The 21,017-nt window shown below is 49.1% G+C and overlaps 1 protein-coding gene across 6 annotated transcripts in view; it reads left to right on the top strand.

Annotated features, from left to right (window-relative positions):
• DTNB (dystrobrevin beta) overlaps positions 1–21,017 on the top strand; it is a 214,487-nt gene that overhangs the window by 187,950 nt on the left and 5,520 nt on the right. For 5 of the 6 annotated variants that reach the window (XM_052809548.1, XM_052809546.1, XM_052809549.1 and 2 more), the window contains 4 exons: positions 6,012–6,171; positions 12,551–12,640; positions 15,777–15,830; positions 19,643–19,678. In XM_052809548.1, coding sequence (XP_052665508.1) covers positions 6,012–6,171; positions 12,551–12,640; positions 15,777–15,830; positions 19,643–19,647 — 309 coding nt within the window. In that variant the 3' untranslated portion in view covers positions 19,648–19,678. The remainder of the gene's footprint in view (positions 1–6,011; positions 6,172–12,550; positions 12,641–15,776; positions 15,831–19,642; positions 19,679–21,017) is intronic. The other variant, XM_052809547.1, reaches the window with a different exon arrangement.

Here is a 21,017-nt window from a genome sequence, read left to right as displayed (position 1 = left end):
GACCTCTCAAGGTCATCTAGTCCAACCCCCTGCCATGAGCAGGGACATCTTCAACCAGATCAGGTTGCTCAGAGCCCCGTCCAACCTGACCTTGAATGTTTCCAGGGATGGGGCATCAACCACCTCTCTGGGTAACCTGCTCCAGTGTCTCACCACCCTCAGCGTAAAATATTTCCTCCTCATGTCTGACCTAACCCTACCCTCTTTCAGTTTAAAACCATTACCTCTTGCCCTCTCGCTACAGGCCCTGCTAAAAAGTCTGTCCCCATCTTTCTTCTAAGCCCCCTTTAAGTACTGGAAGGCCACAGTAAGGTCTCCCTGGAGCCTTCTCTTCTCCAGGCTGAACAATCCCAACTCTCTCAGCCTGTCCTCATAGCAGAGGTCTTCCAGCCCCCTGATCATTTCTGTGACCTCCTCTGGACCCGCTCCAACAGGTCCATGTCTGTCCTGTGCTGAGGACCCCAGCGCTGGACGCAGGACTCCAGGTGGGGTCTCACCCGATGGGAGCAGAGGGGCAGAATCCCCTCCCTCGACCTGCTGGCCACGCTGCTTTTGATGCAGCCCAGGGCACGGTTGGCTTTCTGGGCTGCAAGTGCACATTGCCCGCTCATGTCCAGCTTTTCACCCACCAGCACCTGCAAGTCCTTCTCTGCAGGGCTGCTCTCAATCCCTTCATCCCCCAGCCTGTGTATCTGTGTTTGGGATTGCCCCGACCCAGGGGCAGGACCTTGCACTTGGCCTTGTTCAACTTCATGTTGAACTTCAACAGCTTCAAAAACCATGGGAACAACCTCAACTCCAGTATTTATTGGACCTTGCCTCATTCCTTCCTTCACTCCCTTTGCCTTCAGCCGTTGGAGAAGGAAGGTTGCAAGAGTGATTTATTGAACCCGCTTCAGTGATGCCTTGGCAGCCATCCCACAGCGTACCCGTTAACGGTCGCGTGCTGCCTCCGGGCTGTCCCGGTTCACTTCCCACGTCTGCAGAGGCACAGCTACACCGGCCGTGTCCTCCCACGGCTTCCTTTGCCCCGAGCCCTAGTGCCCGTGGGTCGTGTGGTGTCTGCCTTTGCTGGCAGGGCTCTGTGCTGCTCCCTCGCCGTCCGCCCCAGGTGCCTTTCTTGCTTTCTCAGTAGATAAAGTGCTTTCTAGGACAGGGCTGGTTTCATGCTGTGCAGTGTGAGCCCAGCTGTTGCTGAGGCTCGTTGTCACCGTTGGTGTCCTTGGCTTTTACTCGTGTCTTCAAGCATCTCCTTTGAGTCAGCCTCTGAGTTCCTTGTGGCTGTAGATGCCATCGGGGTCCCACAGGCAACACGCTGCCCGAGAGCCATGGGCTGAGGGGCGGTACAAATAATGTGAATGGTTAGGAAACGCCAACTCATACGTTCTTATTTCTGCTTTCTGTATGTATGTGCATCACAGTCAGAGGTCATATACCATTTTTCCACATGCATCATTTTTCCACAGGACTCATCATTCAGTACAGGGGGAAAACACACAAGCATGTTAAGACTACATGGCTATATAAAGTGCAAGAAGAGAGATCAATAAGTAAAATAGATATATTTTATTTTACTTTATTTTATTTTATTTTATTTATTTTATTTTATCTGGAATTAGAGAAGAACAAGTATTACCAGGTGCTAGAGAACCACATGCAGCCCTGGCCCAGAAAAGCACCCATTCACTCTCCTGTGGATATTTGTTTACGTGTATGCTCGTGCTGGGAGTACATCCAGCCACTGGAGACAACAGTGTTTTGTGCTTCAGCATCACCCGCAGAGTGTGTTCAGAAAGTCTTACCCAAAGTATGTCAGTAGTGAACACCCCACACACCCCCTGAGGTTGTTGCTGAGGTTGAACTGACTTCTGCTGACTTGTAATTTGGTGAATGCATCATTACATTTGCTTTGGACTCAATCTTTCTTCCTTTCCTTCCCAAAGCTTCTGTCCATTGTGCTCGTGATGCCAGTGCTACTTCTGGGTTTTAAGTTCTGCAGTGATGGTTGCTACTTTTCTTCATGCCTGGTTCCTGTACTGGCCTGGGAAAGCTCCATCGATGCTCAGGCTATGTCAGGCTCAAGCCATGAAAAATGTGGCCGTCTGATGGGAACTGTGGCCTCAGAGAGATCTCCCAAGAAATCATCCACAATTGATCAGATTCTTTCTTTCGTCCTAGAGACATAAACTTGGAGGGCTTTGTAACAGCCCCCGCAAGGTTGCACATGCCGTGCACATGTAGGTATAGCTCAGACCACGGCATTTCCCACCTGCCTTTTGGTCAATGCTGCACAAGAAGGTTTAGTGTCAGTGTTGGCCAGGAGTTGTTTTTTTACTCATCTTCTAGATCAGGAGTGAGAGGCGCATCCCTCCTTGGCTAGGAAGTCCATCCCAGATTGACCCAGGAGTTTTTTCTTGCTTTTGCTTTTCCACTTCTCTCCCCCATCCCACCGGTGGGGAGCGCACAAGCGGCTGGTGGGTGCTTAGTTGCTGTCTGGGGCCAACCCACCAGTGCGGCTACTGGAGCCCCTGGGGTCCCAGCACAGCTTCTGGAGCCAGTGGGATCCCAGTGCAGCAAGAGGAGCCCGTGGGGATCCCAGTGCAGCTCTGGGAGCACCAGCAGCCTGGGAACTGCAGCCCTGTGGTCCTGAGCAGCCGCCGTGTTTCCAGCAGGCAGGCTGGGACAGTGCATGTTTCTTGTGAAGGTGATTTTCAAGTCTTCACTGAACCGAAAACTTTCAGATCCTCCTTCGACTACTGAGTGCTGTGGGGTGCATCACGTAGAGTCACTGAGCACGGGAGCGTGAGCATGCATGAGGACAGGAGCAGCAGGGAAACGCAGCTCTGCCCTGTAACTGCTCCCCGTGGAAATATGTTGTCTGTGTGTGACCTCACAAGCTGTTCTCAAAATCACTACGGTTTCCAGGAACCGCGTCATCACGCAGATGAGGGACATTCCCAGCCCCTCTGCTCCGGTGGCTGCAGTATGCAAATCAGCAGGGACCATCTGCATGCCCAGCGGTTAAAAAAAACTTTAAAAAAATGATTAGAGTGCTTGGGCACTTACTCTAAGAATATAAATGTAGACAGCATGTCTCACGGATAAATGACGGTGAAAAAAAGATTTCCCTCTCCCAAGGGCCGAAGTCTACGTGTGCGTGGGGTGCTGCTCTCCCGGCTGTTGCTGCCAGCCCATCAGCGTGGGTGTTTCTGGGGCTCAGGGTCTCCCCTTGGTCCAAGGAGCGAGCACATCTGCAAAAACCACCGTGGGCCAGATGTGGAGATGGGTGGGACGGGTGGAATTTGCCGCACAGGGTAAAATCTGTCCCCTCGCAGCTTAGGCAAATGTGTTTTGGGGAAAGGAGGTCAGCGGTGAGGTCTTACTCCATTAATTGAACTCGTTGCTTTTCCAACTAACAAAATCTCTAGGTGGCTTTTCATTTGTAATCCCTCTCACACCTGCCACCCTCAGCAGATCTCAGGTGGTGAACAGGAACACGTGCCGAGGTCCCGCAACGCGAGGTGCAACCTGGGGAACAAACTTCAAAACATCAAATATTCCCACACCCTCCTCTGGCTCCCTCCTGGGGAACGGGGAGCTCCGGCTCACCGGCCGCTGCCTCCGATGTGGGTGTCAGCGCTGGGTTGCCTCCTGGTTTTGAGTCTTAATTTACGCCTGGGCTGTTTTTCCTCATCTGAGCGGCTGCCAAGGCTGACACTCGGTCTGGGAGGAGGAGAGGGAATGAACCGGTTCCTCCGAACCAAAGCCCTGGGATGGGTGAACGCTGCCGCTTCCACCCTGCCGCATCCCACATGCTGGACTAGGAGCGCCGAGCGGTGGGCAGGCGTCTTGCCACAAATTTATGCAAATTCAGACACTCCTGCCTGTTTCTGTGCATTTTCAGGTCGTTTTTTAAGGTTTTATTTGAGGTTTTAGTGTGGGGAAGTGAAGTTGCTGGTGTGGCATGTGCATTTTCTAATGATTTTACCTTTGAAAGACGTCATTTCCCCCCTGCAGCCCTCTCCTCTGCACACACCCGTGTCACAAGAACATTTTACTCACTTCTTTTCATCCCCCTATTATTAATACAGTTTCAAAATGACAATTTTACACATGACTAGATTTTCATGTTAATAAGAATATCAACTTTGGGCTGGCAGGGATTAGCCGGAGCTGCTGCCATCCCCACATGGTCCCGAGCAGCATCCCATTCCTGGGCGCTCCCATGGGAAGCAGGACCTTGCAGCAGGGCAACGCTCAACATGAGCACGGGTAAAACATGCCGGCGACTGATGCCGTGCCCTGTGGCAGCGCGAGGACCGGCTGCACGGGTGCTGGCGGTGTCACCGTGCCGCATCGTCGCTGTGCCGGCCGGGTTGCCCCGGTAACTGATGCACGTCAAAGGGAGCAAACGATGAACAGGCTTAAAAAAAGGGCGACAAATCAAATGGCACAAACAAACCAGGTATTTGCTCAGAGTAGTTGTATGGTTTTAATGCCCTTCATGTGTAATTATTTATGAGTAGCTTTCCTTTAATCAACAGCAGCATAGGGACCGTGCTTAAATATAAATACAGTCACAGATCATAAACCCTTGTTAGCAAAGCCAGACAAAACTGATCACTAATAACTTTGCAGTTGAGCAAGAGGGTTCAGAGGTTGTTGACAGACACGAGTGGCTGCAGAGAACAACCAGATTATTAACAATAAAGTAATACTGTGCACATTCAAAGCTCTCGTAAGTAATGGCTGATGCTCCGGGGCAGTGTGACGTCTTTGCCTCCCGGGCGGTGAGGATGGATGCTGGGGGAGCAAGCGACTGCCGGGGACGGGGGGCCCGGCCAGGCTGCACAGACCTGCATGAACAGCCGGAGGAGGGAGATGGGGAACTGAGCTCTCTGCAAATGTCCTTAAATACCCAGCGAGGTGCATCACTTGGTGAATGCCTCCTTGCTCTCTCTCCTGCTGGCACCACATGCCGAGTACTTAAGTGAGATTATTTTTTTGAAAGCACGGAGCCAGTAAGTGCATGTAGTCTCCTGTATTTATCTCGTCCTCATACGTTTGTCAGTCCCTCTCCTTTCTGGGCTCATCGCTCCAGTGCCTAACCTCAGGTTGTGCTCCGGAGGCTTTGCTGGGGCAGCATCTTCTTTGAAGCCAGTGGGAGTTTTGCCCGAGTGAGTATTGCAACAGTTTTCTCTGAGCCTTCGAACCACAGGGAAAAAATTATTCTCTGTTTATTTGTGATTTGCTATGAAATTCAGCAGTGTTTGCGTACATAGGCAGTACCTGAAAGACCCTTGGGACTGTCGCTCGTCATCCATGCAGGGCTGTAGGGGAGCACCAGAAGCCTTCTCAAGGAAGGCACCAGCACCCGCAATGCGAAGCTGCTCGCAAGGCTCTTGGAGCGGCACGACAGAGACGGGGCGGGTTTGGCTGGAGAAAATGTAAAATAAAAGATTTAAAATCACTATTTTAGTAATAAGTAGAAATATATAAGACATATAAAAATAAATCTAAAAAGGGGATGGACCTCCCGCAGAGCCTCAGTGGCACTGCGGAGCTCTGGGGGTTTCCTCACTGCTGCCTGTGGGAAGGATGAGCCGATGCCAAGCAGTTGACGGGTCCTTCTGGAGCACACGGCTGGGAAGGTCACTCCATGCCTTCCTGGGGTTTTTTCCAACCTGACCTTTGACCAGTGACACGGTAAGCATGTGGTGCGGAGGCCACGGGTCAGATCCTGCACCGGAGGCAGCATGGCTGCGAGCACCACGTGCAGCACAACCTTGGGTGCTGCAGGCCGACGCGTGATGCGTTGCGCCCAGCGTGCCACCACCGCGGGGTCCTCCCACAACATCTACCGATCATGCATCACATCATTACTCAAATTGAGAGTGTTTTGGTGAAGCGTCTTTCCTTATGTTGGTTTTTTTTTTTACAGAATTATTTTTAGACATTGACCCAAAAAAAAGTTTAAAATTTGGAAACTGTGTCTCGTGTCTCCCGTGCAGGCGCAAGCAGCAGGCTCAGCACACTCCTCGCCCACCCACGGAGCCAGCCGCCCCATGCCCATGCCCGTCAGATCCACCTCCGCCGGCTCTACACCAACTCACGTCCCGCAGGACTCGCTTGCAGGTGTCGGGGGAGATGTGCAGGAAGCTTTCACACAAGGTGAATATCACATAGAGCAGAACCACATCTGGTCTTAATCCTGCCATCATCATGTAAAAGAGTGTGTATTCAGACTAGACATAAGGAAGAAATTGTTTACGCTGAGGGTGGTGAGACACTGGCCCAGGTTGCCCAGAGAGGTGGTCAATGCCCCATCCCTGGAACCATTCAAGGTCAGGTTGGACGGGGCTCTGAGCAACCTGATCTGGTTGAAGATGTTCCTGCTCATGGCAGGGGGGTTGGAACTAGGTGATCTTTAAGGTCCCTTCCAACCCAAACCGTTCTATGATTTGATGATTCTGTGTATACAACAAAAGCGTAACTCACCAATAGTGAGACAATAATTACGAATCCCTTTCCTGTGCTCTAGACCAAAGAGATTGGGGACACGTTTTTAATCTTTATAACTTGATGAAATTATTTCTGTGATGGTGAACTTCCCTCCGGGGAAGGGATCTTCCATCCCAGAAAGTTACGCCCACAAGTAATTTAACAGTTAGATATTAAAAACTGGTCATATTTACAAATCTGGTGGTTGAACTGTGCTATGATTTGCAAGAGGAAAAAAACAGTTTAATGACAAAAAGCAAGAAAACAAGCAGGCCTCTTATCCAGAGTATTTATCTAATAGCTACTTGCCTCTCTGCTGGTTATGAGGCAGAAAGGAAGCTGAAATTTTGCAGCACACCTCAAGGCTGTTCCTAATGGAGCGGTTGGCTGGCGTGCACATCTGCAGAATGGCTTGCTTGCTCTGCTGGAGACACAGACGTGCAGCAGCCCTCTGGGGACAAGAAGAAAAAAGTGCTTAACATGAGAAATGGAGAGGAGAGGAGAGGAGAGGAGAGGAGAGGAGAGGAGAGGAGAGGAGAGAAGAGAAGAGAAGAGAAGAGAAGAGAAGAGAAGAGAAGAGAAGAGAAGAGAAGAGAAGAGAAGAGAAGAGAAGAGAAGAGAGAAGAGAGGAAGACCATAATGAAGAAGCAGAAAGACAGATAGGACAATGAACTTTTTCTTGCTCCAACACTCGGAGCTCCTTCTTTTGCACCTTTTCTACATGTTACTCCCCTCTGTGTTTGAAAAAAATATCACTTTCTGGCCTAAACTCATTGCTGTCAACTGCTCCGTAAGTAGACATAAGAAGTGCTGGATTATCAGGTAGTTTGAGCTGTACTCCTGTCTGACCACCTTGTCCTTCAGTTCTTTGCTAAAATCAGTGTGGCTGGATCAAATGGGTAAGCTGTCCATTTGTGGATAATACAGCTTATCGTGCTTTGTAGAAAATCAGGGCAGCAGTTGACATACATATTTTTATTCCCCAACTTCTGTAGGTAGTGTGAGTTTATACTTAGCTGCTGTTGCTTTTTAAAAAGAAAAAAAAGTTTTACAGTCACGCGTTTCAAAAAAGTCAAACTTTTCCATGTCAAACCCATTGTTGGCTCAAGAAGGGCTCCAAAATTGGAAAACCAGATGAAATGGAAACTTGTTCAGCCCAATGCAGACCACTGCCTCTTCCTCAAATACCAAAGAGGCTTTACTATCTGGCGATGTTGGAAGGCAGCAAGCAAAGACATGACTGTCAGTCTGCTGTCAAGAATCTTGGCAAATATTTTTTTACCTTCAGGGACCATCTCACTGCAAAGGAGAGGGAAATTAGTTATTCTTCAGTCCTACCTACTTCAGCTCTGCTCATGGTGAAGGAAGCCATTCCCAGTAGGAACGGGTGCCCATACTCTGTATTTCTCAGGAGTGGTGTCACTTGGGTTTTACACATTCTTTTCTTCTCTTTTGCCCATATTGGGCCAGAACTCTTCATCTTTAGTACTCCAGAAGCATTCCGGGATGTAGAGCTATGAGAAAAACAGCAGCAGGACCTGGTCTCCCCACGTACCTTTGACAGACACAGAGGTTGTTTCTGAACACGATCCGTGTTTCTGGAGGTGGACATCCAGTCGTATTTGATACTCTTCTCATTGACAATAAAAAAAAGAAGGACAGAAAATCCACCTCTCCCTAATGCACTGGCAAGGACTTCACCTGTTTGCGGGCAGAGACAACCGGTGGGCAGCAACTCTTCATACGGACCTCTTGGTACTCCGTGGGAAATCCCACCGGGTACTGGACATCTTAGAGCCTGTAGTGCCGGGGTGCTGCAGCCTCTCTTGTGTACTGGTCCTTTGCAGTAAACAAGAGCCCTCATCTTGTTGCAGAGGCCGGGTTGTTTATTTCTTTAAAAGATGACAGGTTGTATCATATGGAGTCACAAAACTGGAGGTGTTGTTTTCTCATTCTGGGTAGGGAAAATCGTGAATATCAGTGTCAAATACCTTTGTCAGATAGATGGTCTCCTTTTCAAAACAAAGAAAACATGAAAACAAACTTCCCAGAACTGAAGATATATCTCAAAACCAAACAGATTTTAAATAACAATTTGCATTTATCAGCTTCTCATTACACATATCCTTCCAGAACGATCTTCTTCCTTGCCTAAATGAGCTGCTGCCAGAAGGAGGTGAGGAAAGAGACTACAAAATGGTAGCAGAGGAGCAGGAAGTATCAGTGAATACTTTTAATTGGTATTTGATGCCTGGAGTGCTACCGCAAGGACTGCAAGCCCGTAGCCCCCAGCATACTCAGTAGAGGGAAAGGCTGTTACTTGTTCTCCAGAACTTCAGCCGGTGAACGGGTCAGGTGAAGGAGGACATCCAGTCCGAGTATCTACAACTCCTCTGTGAGAAGGATATATCTTTTTCCGATCCCATCGGTAGGAACAAGCTCCTCATCTCTCTAAACACTTCCAGAAACGACAGCAGAAGCAGGCATTTCCAGGGAGGCAAGATGCCAAATACCAGAGGCACAACACTCCATCTGTTGCTGTGGGTGGTCCAGTCGCCTCCTCTTCATCTCTACAACAAGTTTGATGGTACAGCCGAGAGCTCTCAACTGATTTCTTTGGCAGCTGCCTCTCCTTCCCCCCTTTGCAGATTGGCTTTCTTTTTCCAGGCTGCGTAAAGTGGAACAGCAGCGCAATGAGTCCTACCAGTTACTGGGAAAATCTGCTCTATCTGCTTCATCATTTTCCCCTTTCCTTTTTTAATTAGGAGAGCACAAAGACATGAAATTATCTCCTTTCTGCTGCTAGGAGTAATGAACACATGATTACAGTAGTACATTAGCTGTCCTACTTGATTTTTTTTCATTTTACAGTATTGCTTTGGCATCCAAATTTGCTCTCTTATCTATCTGCTTATTTCTTCGGAGATACAGGCAAAAGCCATGACAAAGCAAACTTCTCTCTGCATGGTTTACAATCACCAGAGCTGTCTTCCTCAAACTCCTGGCTCCGGTAGAAGCTGATGTAATTAATCAAGGGTTTATTCATGCCTTTTACCTGAATGACTGGTTCATAAGGCGATAGTCTTCGTCAGGACCTGTTGATATTGCCCAAAGTGAAAACTTGTTTTTTTCTAGGTTTTTAACACCTGACAGCAATATATGTTGCAATGAACCAGGTGTTGTATAAAACTATTCAGGGCTGGGCTAAGGATTTGTACAGCAGCCACATGACAACAGCTAGGTGTCGGTGGGGGTGACAACTCCCCAGAAGCAAAAAATCTATAGGCAATGCCTGCAGTACACTTATTTTATGGGAGTTTTTTAACAAAAACATTTAAATTATTTTTGCTAACTTTTGTGTGTCCACCAGATTCTTATAAAATGTCACAGTGGGAGAGAGGAGGAAAAGGGAGTGAAGATCTCGGTACTGTTCCACCTCTTGCTGCTGTGACCTGGGAGCGGGCAGGGATGTCAGCGTCTTGTCTTTCCTCCCAGGGCACAAGTCTTCTGCGAGCTTCCCCATCAGTGCAGGAAGGTCTAGAGAAGGAAACCTTTAAAGAATTGAATCCCAGTGATTTTAATAAAATAGTCTTAAGATTAGGTAAGTTTCTTCCATAGGTGATCTCTTGATCTTCCACTTGGCCAAAGAGAGAGAACACAGTAATACAGTAGTAGAATAAAATGTCCGGATGGTATTCCGGTTGAAATAGTCAGATACAGAGGCCACCATCTAATTAGAAAACTAATGCTGCTGTTTATCATCTTGAAAGAGAAGAAAACAGTCCCTCAGGATTTCTTAGATGCAAATACGATCCGCCGCTGGCAACAGAAAGGTGGAAGTTCCTCTCATGATAACCACAGTGGTGGCTTATTCAACTACTGGAAAAACCCTTGCAAGAAAAGAATGGTCAACAGACTCTGTAATAAATTTCCTGGAATGATCGTTCCGGAAAGGCAATCTGCACAATTAGTGCTATCAGGGCAACTGGAGAACACAGGAAACAGGATAAAATTTCTATGTTTTCACATAATAAAATAACTGAATGCCACCAGCCAGGAGGGCTTCAGGTGGCTTCTGCACGTACATGTCCAGACGTGCTCGTTAACATTATTCATCTGTTTCACAGGGGAGACAGGCTGGAATTTTACAACCTTTCACACCCAAAAGTAATGCCGGGCAGGGTGGTGGCCGTGCTTCACTGTCACGTGCAGTGACAGGACTTGGGACATCTAGAGGCCTGGATAAAGTGGCCTCTGTATGCAGAGGAGTCCCCTAAGTCAGAGGTCCCAGACTTGTTGGCCTAGATCTGCCTTTTTCCTGGGAATTGCACACTGTTTGTACGTGCACAGGAACACCCAGTGCCTTGTTGCTGCCTTGGGCATGATGCTGGTCAGCTGGCAACCTAACCTGGAGGAAAAAAATGCTGATGGAAAGCACGTCAGCTCAGTAGCGTGCTCTGGCAGCGCTCAAACAGCACCAAAATCCATAGGCAAAATGTAGGAGCAGGCACTCTGACAGCACCCCAGCCAAGGACGGAGTAAAAGCCAGCACAGCATTTGGGAGATTAAAGCGGCACGTCTGGAATGAGAGAGACACCCGACTTCAAACAAAAGTAAACGTGTAACGTACAGTTGTCGTTACTGCAGTTCAGTACAGCTGCAAAATGTCACATCAAATGTCTCCAGCAATTCCACGTGTTGTCTTCATGCCCTCGCTGGAGTAAATGGCAGGACAGGATCCCAAACGCCGAGATCTTAGAGCACTGTCAGACACTCAGCATCAAAGCGATGCTCCTGGCAGCTACGCCGGTGCGGACGTCTGGTGCCTGTGTGGGATAACAGACCGCCTAAAGCCATTTTCTGTGAGCAGTTAAAGCACGGGGACGGCTGAGTTGGGGCCAATGAACCCTTACAGGGACCTGCTCCCAGCAAAGCTGCAGCTCAGGGCCATTGGCTCCGCAACCTGAGAAACTGCAGCTACAGACCACCTGCCAGGGCAGAAAACGTGACCCCGCGCCATCAAAGCCTCCAAATAAAACCGAAACAGTGCAGCGCGAAAAGGTGCCGGAGGAAAGGGGGCTCGGCAAGGACGGGGAGTCACGTACTCAGCATCTGCAGGCACTGGAGCGCAGCAGAATTGGGCTGCGGTCGGCAGGATGGAAGCTCTTCCGCGAGAATATGGCTGGCTCTGCCGGAGGGACTGGCACGGGGAACCAGAATAGATGGCGAAGGAGATCGTTATCTTCCCAGCATCAGCAAGAGGCAATAAGCATTATCCCCGACACGCAGCAGCTCCTGCTGCCCTCACTCATCTCTCTTATGGGCAGCAGCCGGTTTGACGGTTCCTTTGCAGATCGTGGCCCCTCGCTGGTCCCGGTCATTCCGACGGAGCCGTGGCAGATGTCCAGGTTGCTGATGGGGTGAGCGGGTCCCTCGAGCAGAGGCTCGCACAAGACAAGTGTGCAGACTGGAACTGGGCAATGTCATGTGGGTGACAGCAAGGTGCCATGCCCCCGGCTGTGTGGCACACCGAGGAAGAGGATTGCTTCCTCCAGTGACGCAAGAGGAGAGCTCTGCAGAGGGCGAGAATTCGGTTATCTTTTATTCCGCTCAAACCTGAGCAATATCGATTGCAACAGAGAAGCCAGCAGCGATAACGACTCTGCACAAACAAAAAGCGTGGATCAGCTGCGCCACAGCCAGCGCCCAGCGACTCCTGTCATGGAGAGAGAAGCGTCTGCCCTTGAGCTGCCGTACGAGCGCTGTCCTTGTCAAGGAGAAGAGCGGTGTGATAGCTAATTATCCAAACAGGCAATCAGGCAGCCAAGCAGAACTGGGCTGTTCCAGAGCAAATCACCATCTCTTGCTAAGCCGAGCTGCTTTGATGGGGCCCTGCCGTACGCTGGGGTGTCCAAACTCTGTCCCGAGATGGGGACGCTGGTGGGGACCAGTGAGGGACGCGTGGCCGAGCATCGCGGCGCGAGGAGGTTGGGCAGTGGCAGTGCGGCACGTGCAATTCCTGCTGTTTGTGTGTCTGCTCTCCTCCCAGGTACGAGGAGGAACCTCCGCAATGACCTGCTGGTAGCAGCCGATTCCATCACCAACACCATGTCATCGCTGGTGAAGGAACTTCATTCAGGTAAGAGTTAACGTAGCGGTACATCGCGCAGCAGAAAAAGGAGAGCTTGAAGCCACAAGTTGGAGATTTGTCTTTAGGTTTATATTTTATAAAAACTACTTAAAGCGTAATGCAAGATTATGTGTTCATTTTTTCAATGATAAAATGAAAAATAATCTTTATAGCTAACGTCATTGAGAACTCCAAATGCCTCCTGAACAGGCTTTCCATTGATTTTTATCACTGATAGTTAAGGCAATACTCTGCAGATACAAGCCTGGCTGATAGGACCGTTTGGTGATTCATGAAGCAGACTCACATCTAGCTCCCGCGCTCCTGCTCGTATTGATCGTGCATATATAACAGCATTAAGCAGCTTTTCCAGAGTACCCTGCAGGCATGTCCTGGACCTCTTACGAGGCAGGAGAAGTGCCACTTCCCAGTCCCACTTCTGGAAGTCAGAGCTCCTTAACAACACAAGCCAGCAAGTCAGAAGCCAGGGCAGATGTGTGAGTGAGTCTCCCCAAAGTATTGCTTAGTGACAGCGATACTTGAGCAGCAGGTGAGACTCCTCTGCCATGAATCCCCGTTAGATGCCGTAATCACAAATATATAGTAAATGTATGTGAGGCCAATTGCAACAAAGGATTAAACAGCGATGTGGAAGAAAGATAATTATTCCCTTCGTGCCTTTTTACTGGGCCAGTGTAAGTAAACACCCTGATGGGACTGGAGCAGCTTCTGCTATAGTCCAGGGACGCATCCTGTGGCTCTCAAGCTTTGTCAGCGATGGAATATATGATCATTTAGGATTCCAGCAGCTTGTTTGTGGGCTGCCTTCTCTTAAGAAAAAAGTAAAGCATTCTGTATTCAGACTGAACCTCATGGTTTCTGTTTCGTACCTCCCCCAACCCCTTGCTGTATCTCATAATCCCCCCATAAACTTATCAAACTCCATGTTAAAACCAGTTAGGCTTTTTGTTCCCACTGCCCTTAATGGAGAAGTCACAGTTATAAACCGGGTTGATATTTTACTGCTAAGCAGTAAATTCACCCAGTCTAAACCCCGTGTCTTGGCTGCAAAGGCAGCTGTGAGTTAATAAAGTCTTTCATGTATGACAGCAGCACCGCTGGTGCCATTGCAGTGAAGGGCCGTGTGTTTCTTCAATAAATCACCATGCTCGAGACGCACAGCTCTCTTCCTGCTAGGCTGAAACCCAGTGAACAAACCCTCTGCCCAAAACAGATGTCTGCAGTAATTTATTTTTTGCTTTTAATAGAGGAGCGCGTTTGCAGCGGTACGGCTGAGCTCAGGGTCTGGTCCAGGGTGGCTGGTGGCAGAGCTGAAGCGACGGCTGGACCTGCGGTGCTCCTGCCCTCCTCTGAGATCCCTGAGAGTTTGGCAAATGCAAACAGCCCGGGTTTGCGCTATTGACAGCCCTTTCAGGCTTGTCGGGGATCGTGCAAAGCAGTTATGGTTCACAAGGGAGTGAAAATGGAATTAATTACAGTCTCCTACTTGAGGATATGCAGATACTAAAGAAGGCTCCCTTGAAAGTATCTGAAATCATTTCATTTGTGTAAATTAGGAAAAGCATGAGTTATCCTCAGCTGATGAGAGTCAGTGGGATTTAACACATATTGTCCTGGAGGTACGCTGTGAGAATAGACACCTCCTCCAGCCTCAGGCTCGCCCAATATAGCTGCAGGCATTGTGTTTTGAGCGTTTTGTGAGACATGGGTGCGTACACCACCCACACCTCTGTTTGCCTCTCCGTACCTTTGCACAAGCTCAGAAAACAGATTCCTTTGGAAAGGAAACACTGCTTGCATTGCCCCTTCCTAGATGGGCTTCCAGAGATGCTCTGGCCATCCCCCTTCTCCTGTGCCAATAGTCGAATGCTCCTGGTGCTGCAGAGGGAACACTTGACGTCATTTTTACTCCTAACTGAGCTTAAAAAGACACCCACTGCTGGTCTCCAGGGACCAGGCATGACGCTGCCGGAGGCGGCTCGGCCCCTGCCCTGCAAAGCTGCCCAAGAGGAGCCAGGTTCAGGACGCAGAGCGGCTGCTGAGCTCCAGGTCATGTCTCTTGTTATTAAAAATGCGTTTGGTTTTGTCAGTGATGTCTTCTGCATTCGCATTAAGGACTCATTGGTAGCCATCGCTGAGTAGGCAGAGACTGTGTGACTCCCAGGTGTCTCATCGGTCCTGCTGTCAAAGCAACAAAGAGATCAAATGTGTATAAGAACCCCTTTGATCAGATCAATTCAGAATGCTTCTGTTTTTCAAATTGTGCTTTTCATTGCAGGGTTTTCTCCCTTTCTTTGCTCTCAGCAGCATGTGAAGTAGGCAGAAGTGATATCACTGCTCATAATAACTATTACCTGTTTACACAGGTCTCATTGAAATGTTGCACAGAGAGATATGAGCCACCATCTGCAGAAGAATGTGACCTTCTGCTCCCGCTCTCTGCTACATAAATACGAGCCTGGCCATAAACTCTCTTCAACTTAGCCGGAGTTAAATATAATGAACCACCAGCTCTCAGACATAATGAGCGCCTGTCTCTGGGGGCACAGCCTGTCACCAGTTACGTGGCTTTGCCCCAGTGTGAGCGTCGGCGTACCTGAACACCTTGCGTGGGCAAACCCTGCAACGCCAGGAGGGACCCTCCAAGGTTTTCACCTCACTGTAAACGGTTTTCATTTTTCTTCCTTAGGTTTGACCTCGGCATAAAAGTCGTGACTTCCTTCCCACTGTGTACATTGTGCAGTTCTCTGTTTCTTACAGTGCTAAAGTAAGAGTGCACAAGGAACTTTGGTCCCAGTACTACCCGGGCCAGCTAGTAGTCCACTCTTTCGGACAATGTAGACACCGCTTCCAGCTAGCATTCTACAACCTCTAATCATCCGATCAGGATGGAGCGGGGACCGTTTCACCGCCAGCAGTGAACAGGCACCATGCCGTAGGAAGGATGATGATGCTTCCATCCAGGTTCTCCTTGGGAGCCTGAACACTCGTCCTCCTTCCCCTCCAATGTCCGCTATGCCTGAAAAGCCAGTTCTTCCTTGCCACAGAAAAGTTCCCCAAGCATCTATTCTCTCACCTGCTTGTCTCATGTTTGCTTTTTTTTTTTTTTCCTTTTTTTTTGAAGCAGAGGAAGAAGATGAAGAAGAAACAGAAAAAATGCAGAATGGAAAGGACCGAGGTAAGGGGACAAACTACAGTCTGTGGGCTGTAAAGCATTTTCTGCCTTGCTCCTCCGCAGGAACTGAGTTTGGCATCTCCATTTGGAGCCCCAGGAGAGGGCTGTGAATGCAGATGGCTCCGGGTGGAAGCAGCCCGCCTTGCTGCTGCTGCTGTTACGCCACCTGCAGACACAGCACAGGTTTATCTGCTCCGGTCATCGCCATGCTGCTGGGTCGCTCTCTCCAACATCTGCCATGGCTTGAGATGACGTCATGGCCAGGATTTCTTCAGTGTGTGTATTCAGCTTTCAAGAATGTTTTTCTTTCAGCAAAGGTCATGCACAGAAATGTGTAAGAGGAGGAGGAGGAGTTGCTCTGAGTGCTGCGAGAACTCCAGATGAATATATTAGAAAAAAAAAAAAGCGTGGGCTGGTTACCAGTGAAGTTCCTGAGAGGTGGGACCGTCATCTGCTGAACCACTGCCTCCTGTGACCTTGGCTGGACAAATGTTCAGAATTACTCTGCTGACGGTAATCCCGTGTAGGCAGTGCCATCGGCTGAACACGGTTTCACAGGAGGTCTCTTTCATCTCTGCTATCCCTGGATTGCAGGTCTAGATACTAATCCTCCCCAGACCACATCTTCCTTTGGTGCAAATGAATCCATGACACGTGCTAGCAGAGTTATTCCCGGGGCTGGAAGTGATCATCGCAGGCGTGGAGCGCAGCCCCGAGACTTGCAAACAACCGTGCAGCGTACGGTTGAGTTGGAGGCGTCTGCAGGAGATCTGTTCCTCATGTCACACTCCACAAGTGAACACAAAAGCACCTCCCAGAGCCTCCTTGGAAAGAGACCTTGCTCAGGGGTCTCTTGACTTTTGCTTTCGATGTTTTAAACCAAAGCACGAGAAACAGACTCAGACAGGTTTGAATCAGCCCAAGCATTTGTCTCACTTGAGCCAAACCTAAGTAAGTTCAGCGTCAACAAACTGGAACTTTTTATCCTTTTTTTTGTTGTACGCACATTTTCCTTCTGGCTAAGCTGAAGTGGCGGGGCTCACATTTCTCACCAAAAGAGCTCGTTTTCCTAAATTTTTCTGTCCAGCGAGTCCTGCAAAGCATTCGGGTGCTTAGAAATGCTCTGCTTCCTGATGGTTTGTCCATCAGTATTAGACATTATAAGTTTGTAGGAGGAAGTGCAGTAAGTTTGATTTTAGCTAAAACTGGAGTTTTCAAAGCAGAATTGCATTGGCTTTAAATCACAGGACCCTGTCTTTGCCCTAGAACATTCCTCTTCAATTAAATATTTTAGATGCTTAGCAGATGACCCTTCTGCTTTTTTCCAAATGTGCATTGTATCTTGCATGGGAAATAGGGAAAGGGGGATTTTGAAGAGTTGAACTATGATGTATGGTAGCAGAGACGTAGTAAGACAAATTCAGCTCTGTTACTCATTGCAGCAGCATTGAAGTTGGGGGGGGGGACGGGGACTGAGACATGTAACCAAAAGCAGAACTTGGTCCAAAAGCCTTCATGTGGAATGTAAATATTATCTCTGCCAGAGAGTAAGTGATTTCTTAATGTCACAAAGTTAGTGAGATAAAAATCTGGCAGAAAAATCAAGGAATGATCAATATATAAACTGCAGTCCTCCTGTGGAGTGTGTACTCTATGGGAGCTCCTCCAGACACCAAAGCTCACACAGCAATGGGGAGTCCCAATGGGTTTTGTGTGAGCTACGTAGAGGACGGGCGTTACGAAAGCGCTTGCTCTCTGCCCCACGTTACCTATAGGGACCCGTGGCCAGGATGCTGCAGGCACGTGGGGTCCGATGGACCCTGTACCCACGCCGAGCACTACCTGCCCCAACTTCGTTCTTTGCACAGTGACTCTTGTGTGCATCCCCATCTCAGCAAAGCTCTTCCGTTACTTCCTCCCATCCTGGACGGACAAGAAGAAAAATCACTTGCAGCTCATGTATTCCCCCAACTTCTGCACTGGCGCCGACCAGGGAGACACCAGTCCTCACAGGGACTCCACTGCGATGTGTTTCCTAGGGACAGCATCACCCTTGGGCTTCCTCACAAGTTTCTTCACAAAGTTATTTCATATTTCTCTGGGTCCCAATTAATCAACCTCAGAACTCACTTCCCCGCTGGAGAGGCTTATGTTCGTATACTTGATATAGCAGCGGTGTGGTGCAGCTTTAGAAGGATGAAATCATTCGGGAAGACTCCAAGTTGGCTGCGTCTTTTGTGGTTAGGATTACAAATTAAGCAGCATCTCCAGAGATGATGTCTACATGGGTTTCCAGGCACAGAAGAGCACAGTCGGGAGCTGGCAAAGCCACGTCCATCCAGTCACGTTAGACGTCACCCCACAGCAGTTCAGCCAGCCTCAGCACTCTCTTTGAGTTACCCCTTCTTGAAACCTGGCATTACGTATCCATACATTGCACACGTGCCAGTCATTATCCCAGGTTGGATGCCTGCTTGGCTAGGGCTGTCCCACAGTCACTGGGTCCTGCTGCCTTTCTCCAAGACGGCATGCTTCTGTTGGTGACCGGGAGGTGAACCCATGACAGTATCACCTGAAACAAGACTCTCCATGAGCTGGTCCCTTCATGTATTGGCCGGTCAGATTTTATAACCCCCAAACCGCTAGAAAAGGGACTAAAGAGCTGTGATCTGCTCTGTCAAACTGCTGGAAGAAAGTGCCTGGTTTGCAGCCACGTAAAATTTGTTAGACAAAAATATCCAATTTGAAATACACCTGCCCACACCAATCAAAACTGTAGTCCATGCAGCCATCTGTTCTGGAGAGCAGGACGGAGCCCATCCTCAGCAGGTTTGCAGGTGACACCAAACCGGGAGGAGTGGCTGTACACCAGCGGGTCGTCCAGAGGGACCTCAATAGGCCGGAGAAATGGGACGGCAGGAACCTCATGCAGTTCAGCAAGGAGAAGTGCCAAGTCCTGGGAACAACCCCAGGCACCAGGACGGGCTGGAGGCCACCTGCACGCAGCTTTGCAGGGCAGAACCTGGGGGTCCTGGTGGACACCGAGTTGACCATCAGGCAGCAATGTGCCCTCGTGCAACGAAGGCGAATGGTTTCCTGGGCTGGCAAAGCATTGCCAGTCAAGGGAGGGGATCCTTCTCCTCTGCTCAGTGCTGGTGAGGCCACCCCGGGGGTGCTGGGTCCAGTGCTGGGCTCCCCAGTACAAGAGGGACATGGACAGACTGGGAGAGGGTCCAGCAAAAGGCCATGGCAATGATGAAGGCATTGAAGCATCTGTCACACGACAAGAAGCTGAGAGAGCTGGGATCACATCAATGTGTGTAAATAACTGATGGAAAAGACTAAAGAAAACCGAGCCAGAGTCTTCTCAGTGGTGCACAGTGAAAAGACAAGAGGCAACGGGCACACCTCGAAATACAGGAAATTCTGTTTGAACATAAAAAATACTTCTTTACCGTGAGGCTGGTCAAACACTGGCACAGGTTGCCCAGAGAGTTTGTGGGGTCTCCACCCTTGGAGATACTCAAAACCTGATGGGACAAGGTCCTGAGCAGCCTGCAGTGACTGACCCTGCTTTGAGGGGGGGGGGGGTTGGGCTGGGTGATCCCAGCGATGCTGGGATTTCTGGGATTCAGTAAGATCAGGAGCACTTTTCTACCCACCTTGTATTTCAGAGGACTTGCCATTTATTCCAATGCCTGTAAAGCTGTTTGCAGTCCTGAGAAGAGCAACAAGAGACGGGGAGGGTAGATTTTTCATTTTACAGGAAATAAAATTACCTGCTTTCTAAACGTGCCTTTCCGCCTGTGTTGCAGGTTAGATGGATGACCGCCGGCTGTACAGTAATTCAGGTAAGGATGGATATCTTTTTTCTTCCCATCTCCAGCAGCGTTGCTCTGTACGCACTGTTGCAATGCATAGGACCAAGTCCCTGGTCACCTCCTGCCCTTGCCCCTGATCTCCTATTTGTGCACAAGGAAGGTTCCCCGCCTGCCCATCGCTCCACAACCGTTCAAAAGGATGTTGATTTTTTTTTCTTGTTAAGACGGAATTCTGCTCCTGCTGCAGACAGTGGGAAAACGTCATTAACTTCAGCGAGAAGAGCATTATCTCCTATTTTATTAGTATTACTTCTATACTGAGAGGCCTCAGCCAGGAAATAGGACCCTATTGTGATGGACACTATCCAGATGTACTAAAAATACCATCTCTACCCTCGAAGAGCCTGTGCTTTAAGTTATAATAAGGCACAACAGATGGATAGACAAACAGGTGGTTGGAGAGCACAGGATACGGTAAGGGAGAAAGCCTGAGCCCTACGGTGACAATGGCTCCGAAGGACCTGAATAAGATCCCTATCATCCCCATCTGAAAAGCTCGTAGGAGGGCACCCGATCAGGTTTCCACACTCCCCATACACTCGCTGGACATTTGCCTTAGCCACAATGCCCATCTTTCACCATTCCCAGTGGGAAGGAGGAGGGTTCTCGTGGCAGAAAAACGTAGCGTGGATGCACACATAATTAGCCAGAAAGGGATGGGGACTCGTGTAGTAGGTAACCTTCCTTCTAGGACCTGTTCCTTTACACTGTAGGTGGGTTAGCTGTAGAAACCAGGCAGGAGAAAGTCTTATCTTTAGCTTATCAGTTCAGACCCAGCCCACGGTGGTAGTGGGCCAGATGAATTAGTCATGATGGATCTGAAACACAATTTTGCATGATAAAACCACCACAGTTGTCCTCTAAAGGTAATTTGCAAAGGAGAAAAAAGAGGCTTTGCCCTTTCTGCCTCCCTGCCATTTTAGTGGTGGATAGAGATAACATGAAAGTGGCTTGAGAGTTTTTCTGATAGTTTTTACATTAGAAATTCAAGTCCTGCCTCATCTGGGAAACAATCTGGTAACTCAAGAAGGAGTGAAATTATACCATTAGAGAGGAAGCCAGCAATGGGGAGCTGTTTATACTGCTGTGTGTGGCTTTTTCTTAATGTCCCTTTAACTCTAATGGCTTTGGAGGAAAGGACGGCTTTGACCCCGGTCACCCCTTAGCCACTGATCTGGAGACGAGAAGCTCCCTGTTCCCTGAGAAGCCCAGCAGTGCCTCCAACACCACCAAGGACCGGCGCTGATGAGCGCTAAATTAGACACAACTGAAAAAATAAGAGAGTGAAACTACTTTCAGGTTTCTTTAT

The sequence above is a fragment of the Harpia harpyja genome, chromosome 15, assembly GCF_026419915.1.
Source record: "Harpia harpyja isolate bHarHar1 chromosome 15, bHarHar1 primary haplotype, whole genome shotgun sequence".
In the NCBI taxonomy this organism is placed as follows: Eukaryota; Metazoa; Chordata; class Aves; order Accipitriformes; family Accipitridae; genus Harpia; species Harpia harpyja.
The sequence above is the reverse complement of the archived record's forward strand: the minus strand, read 5'-3'. Positions and strand labels throughout refer to the sequence as shown.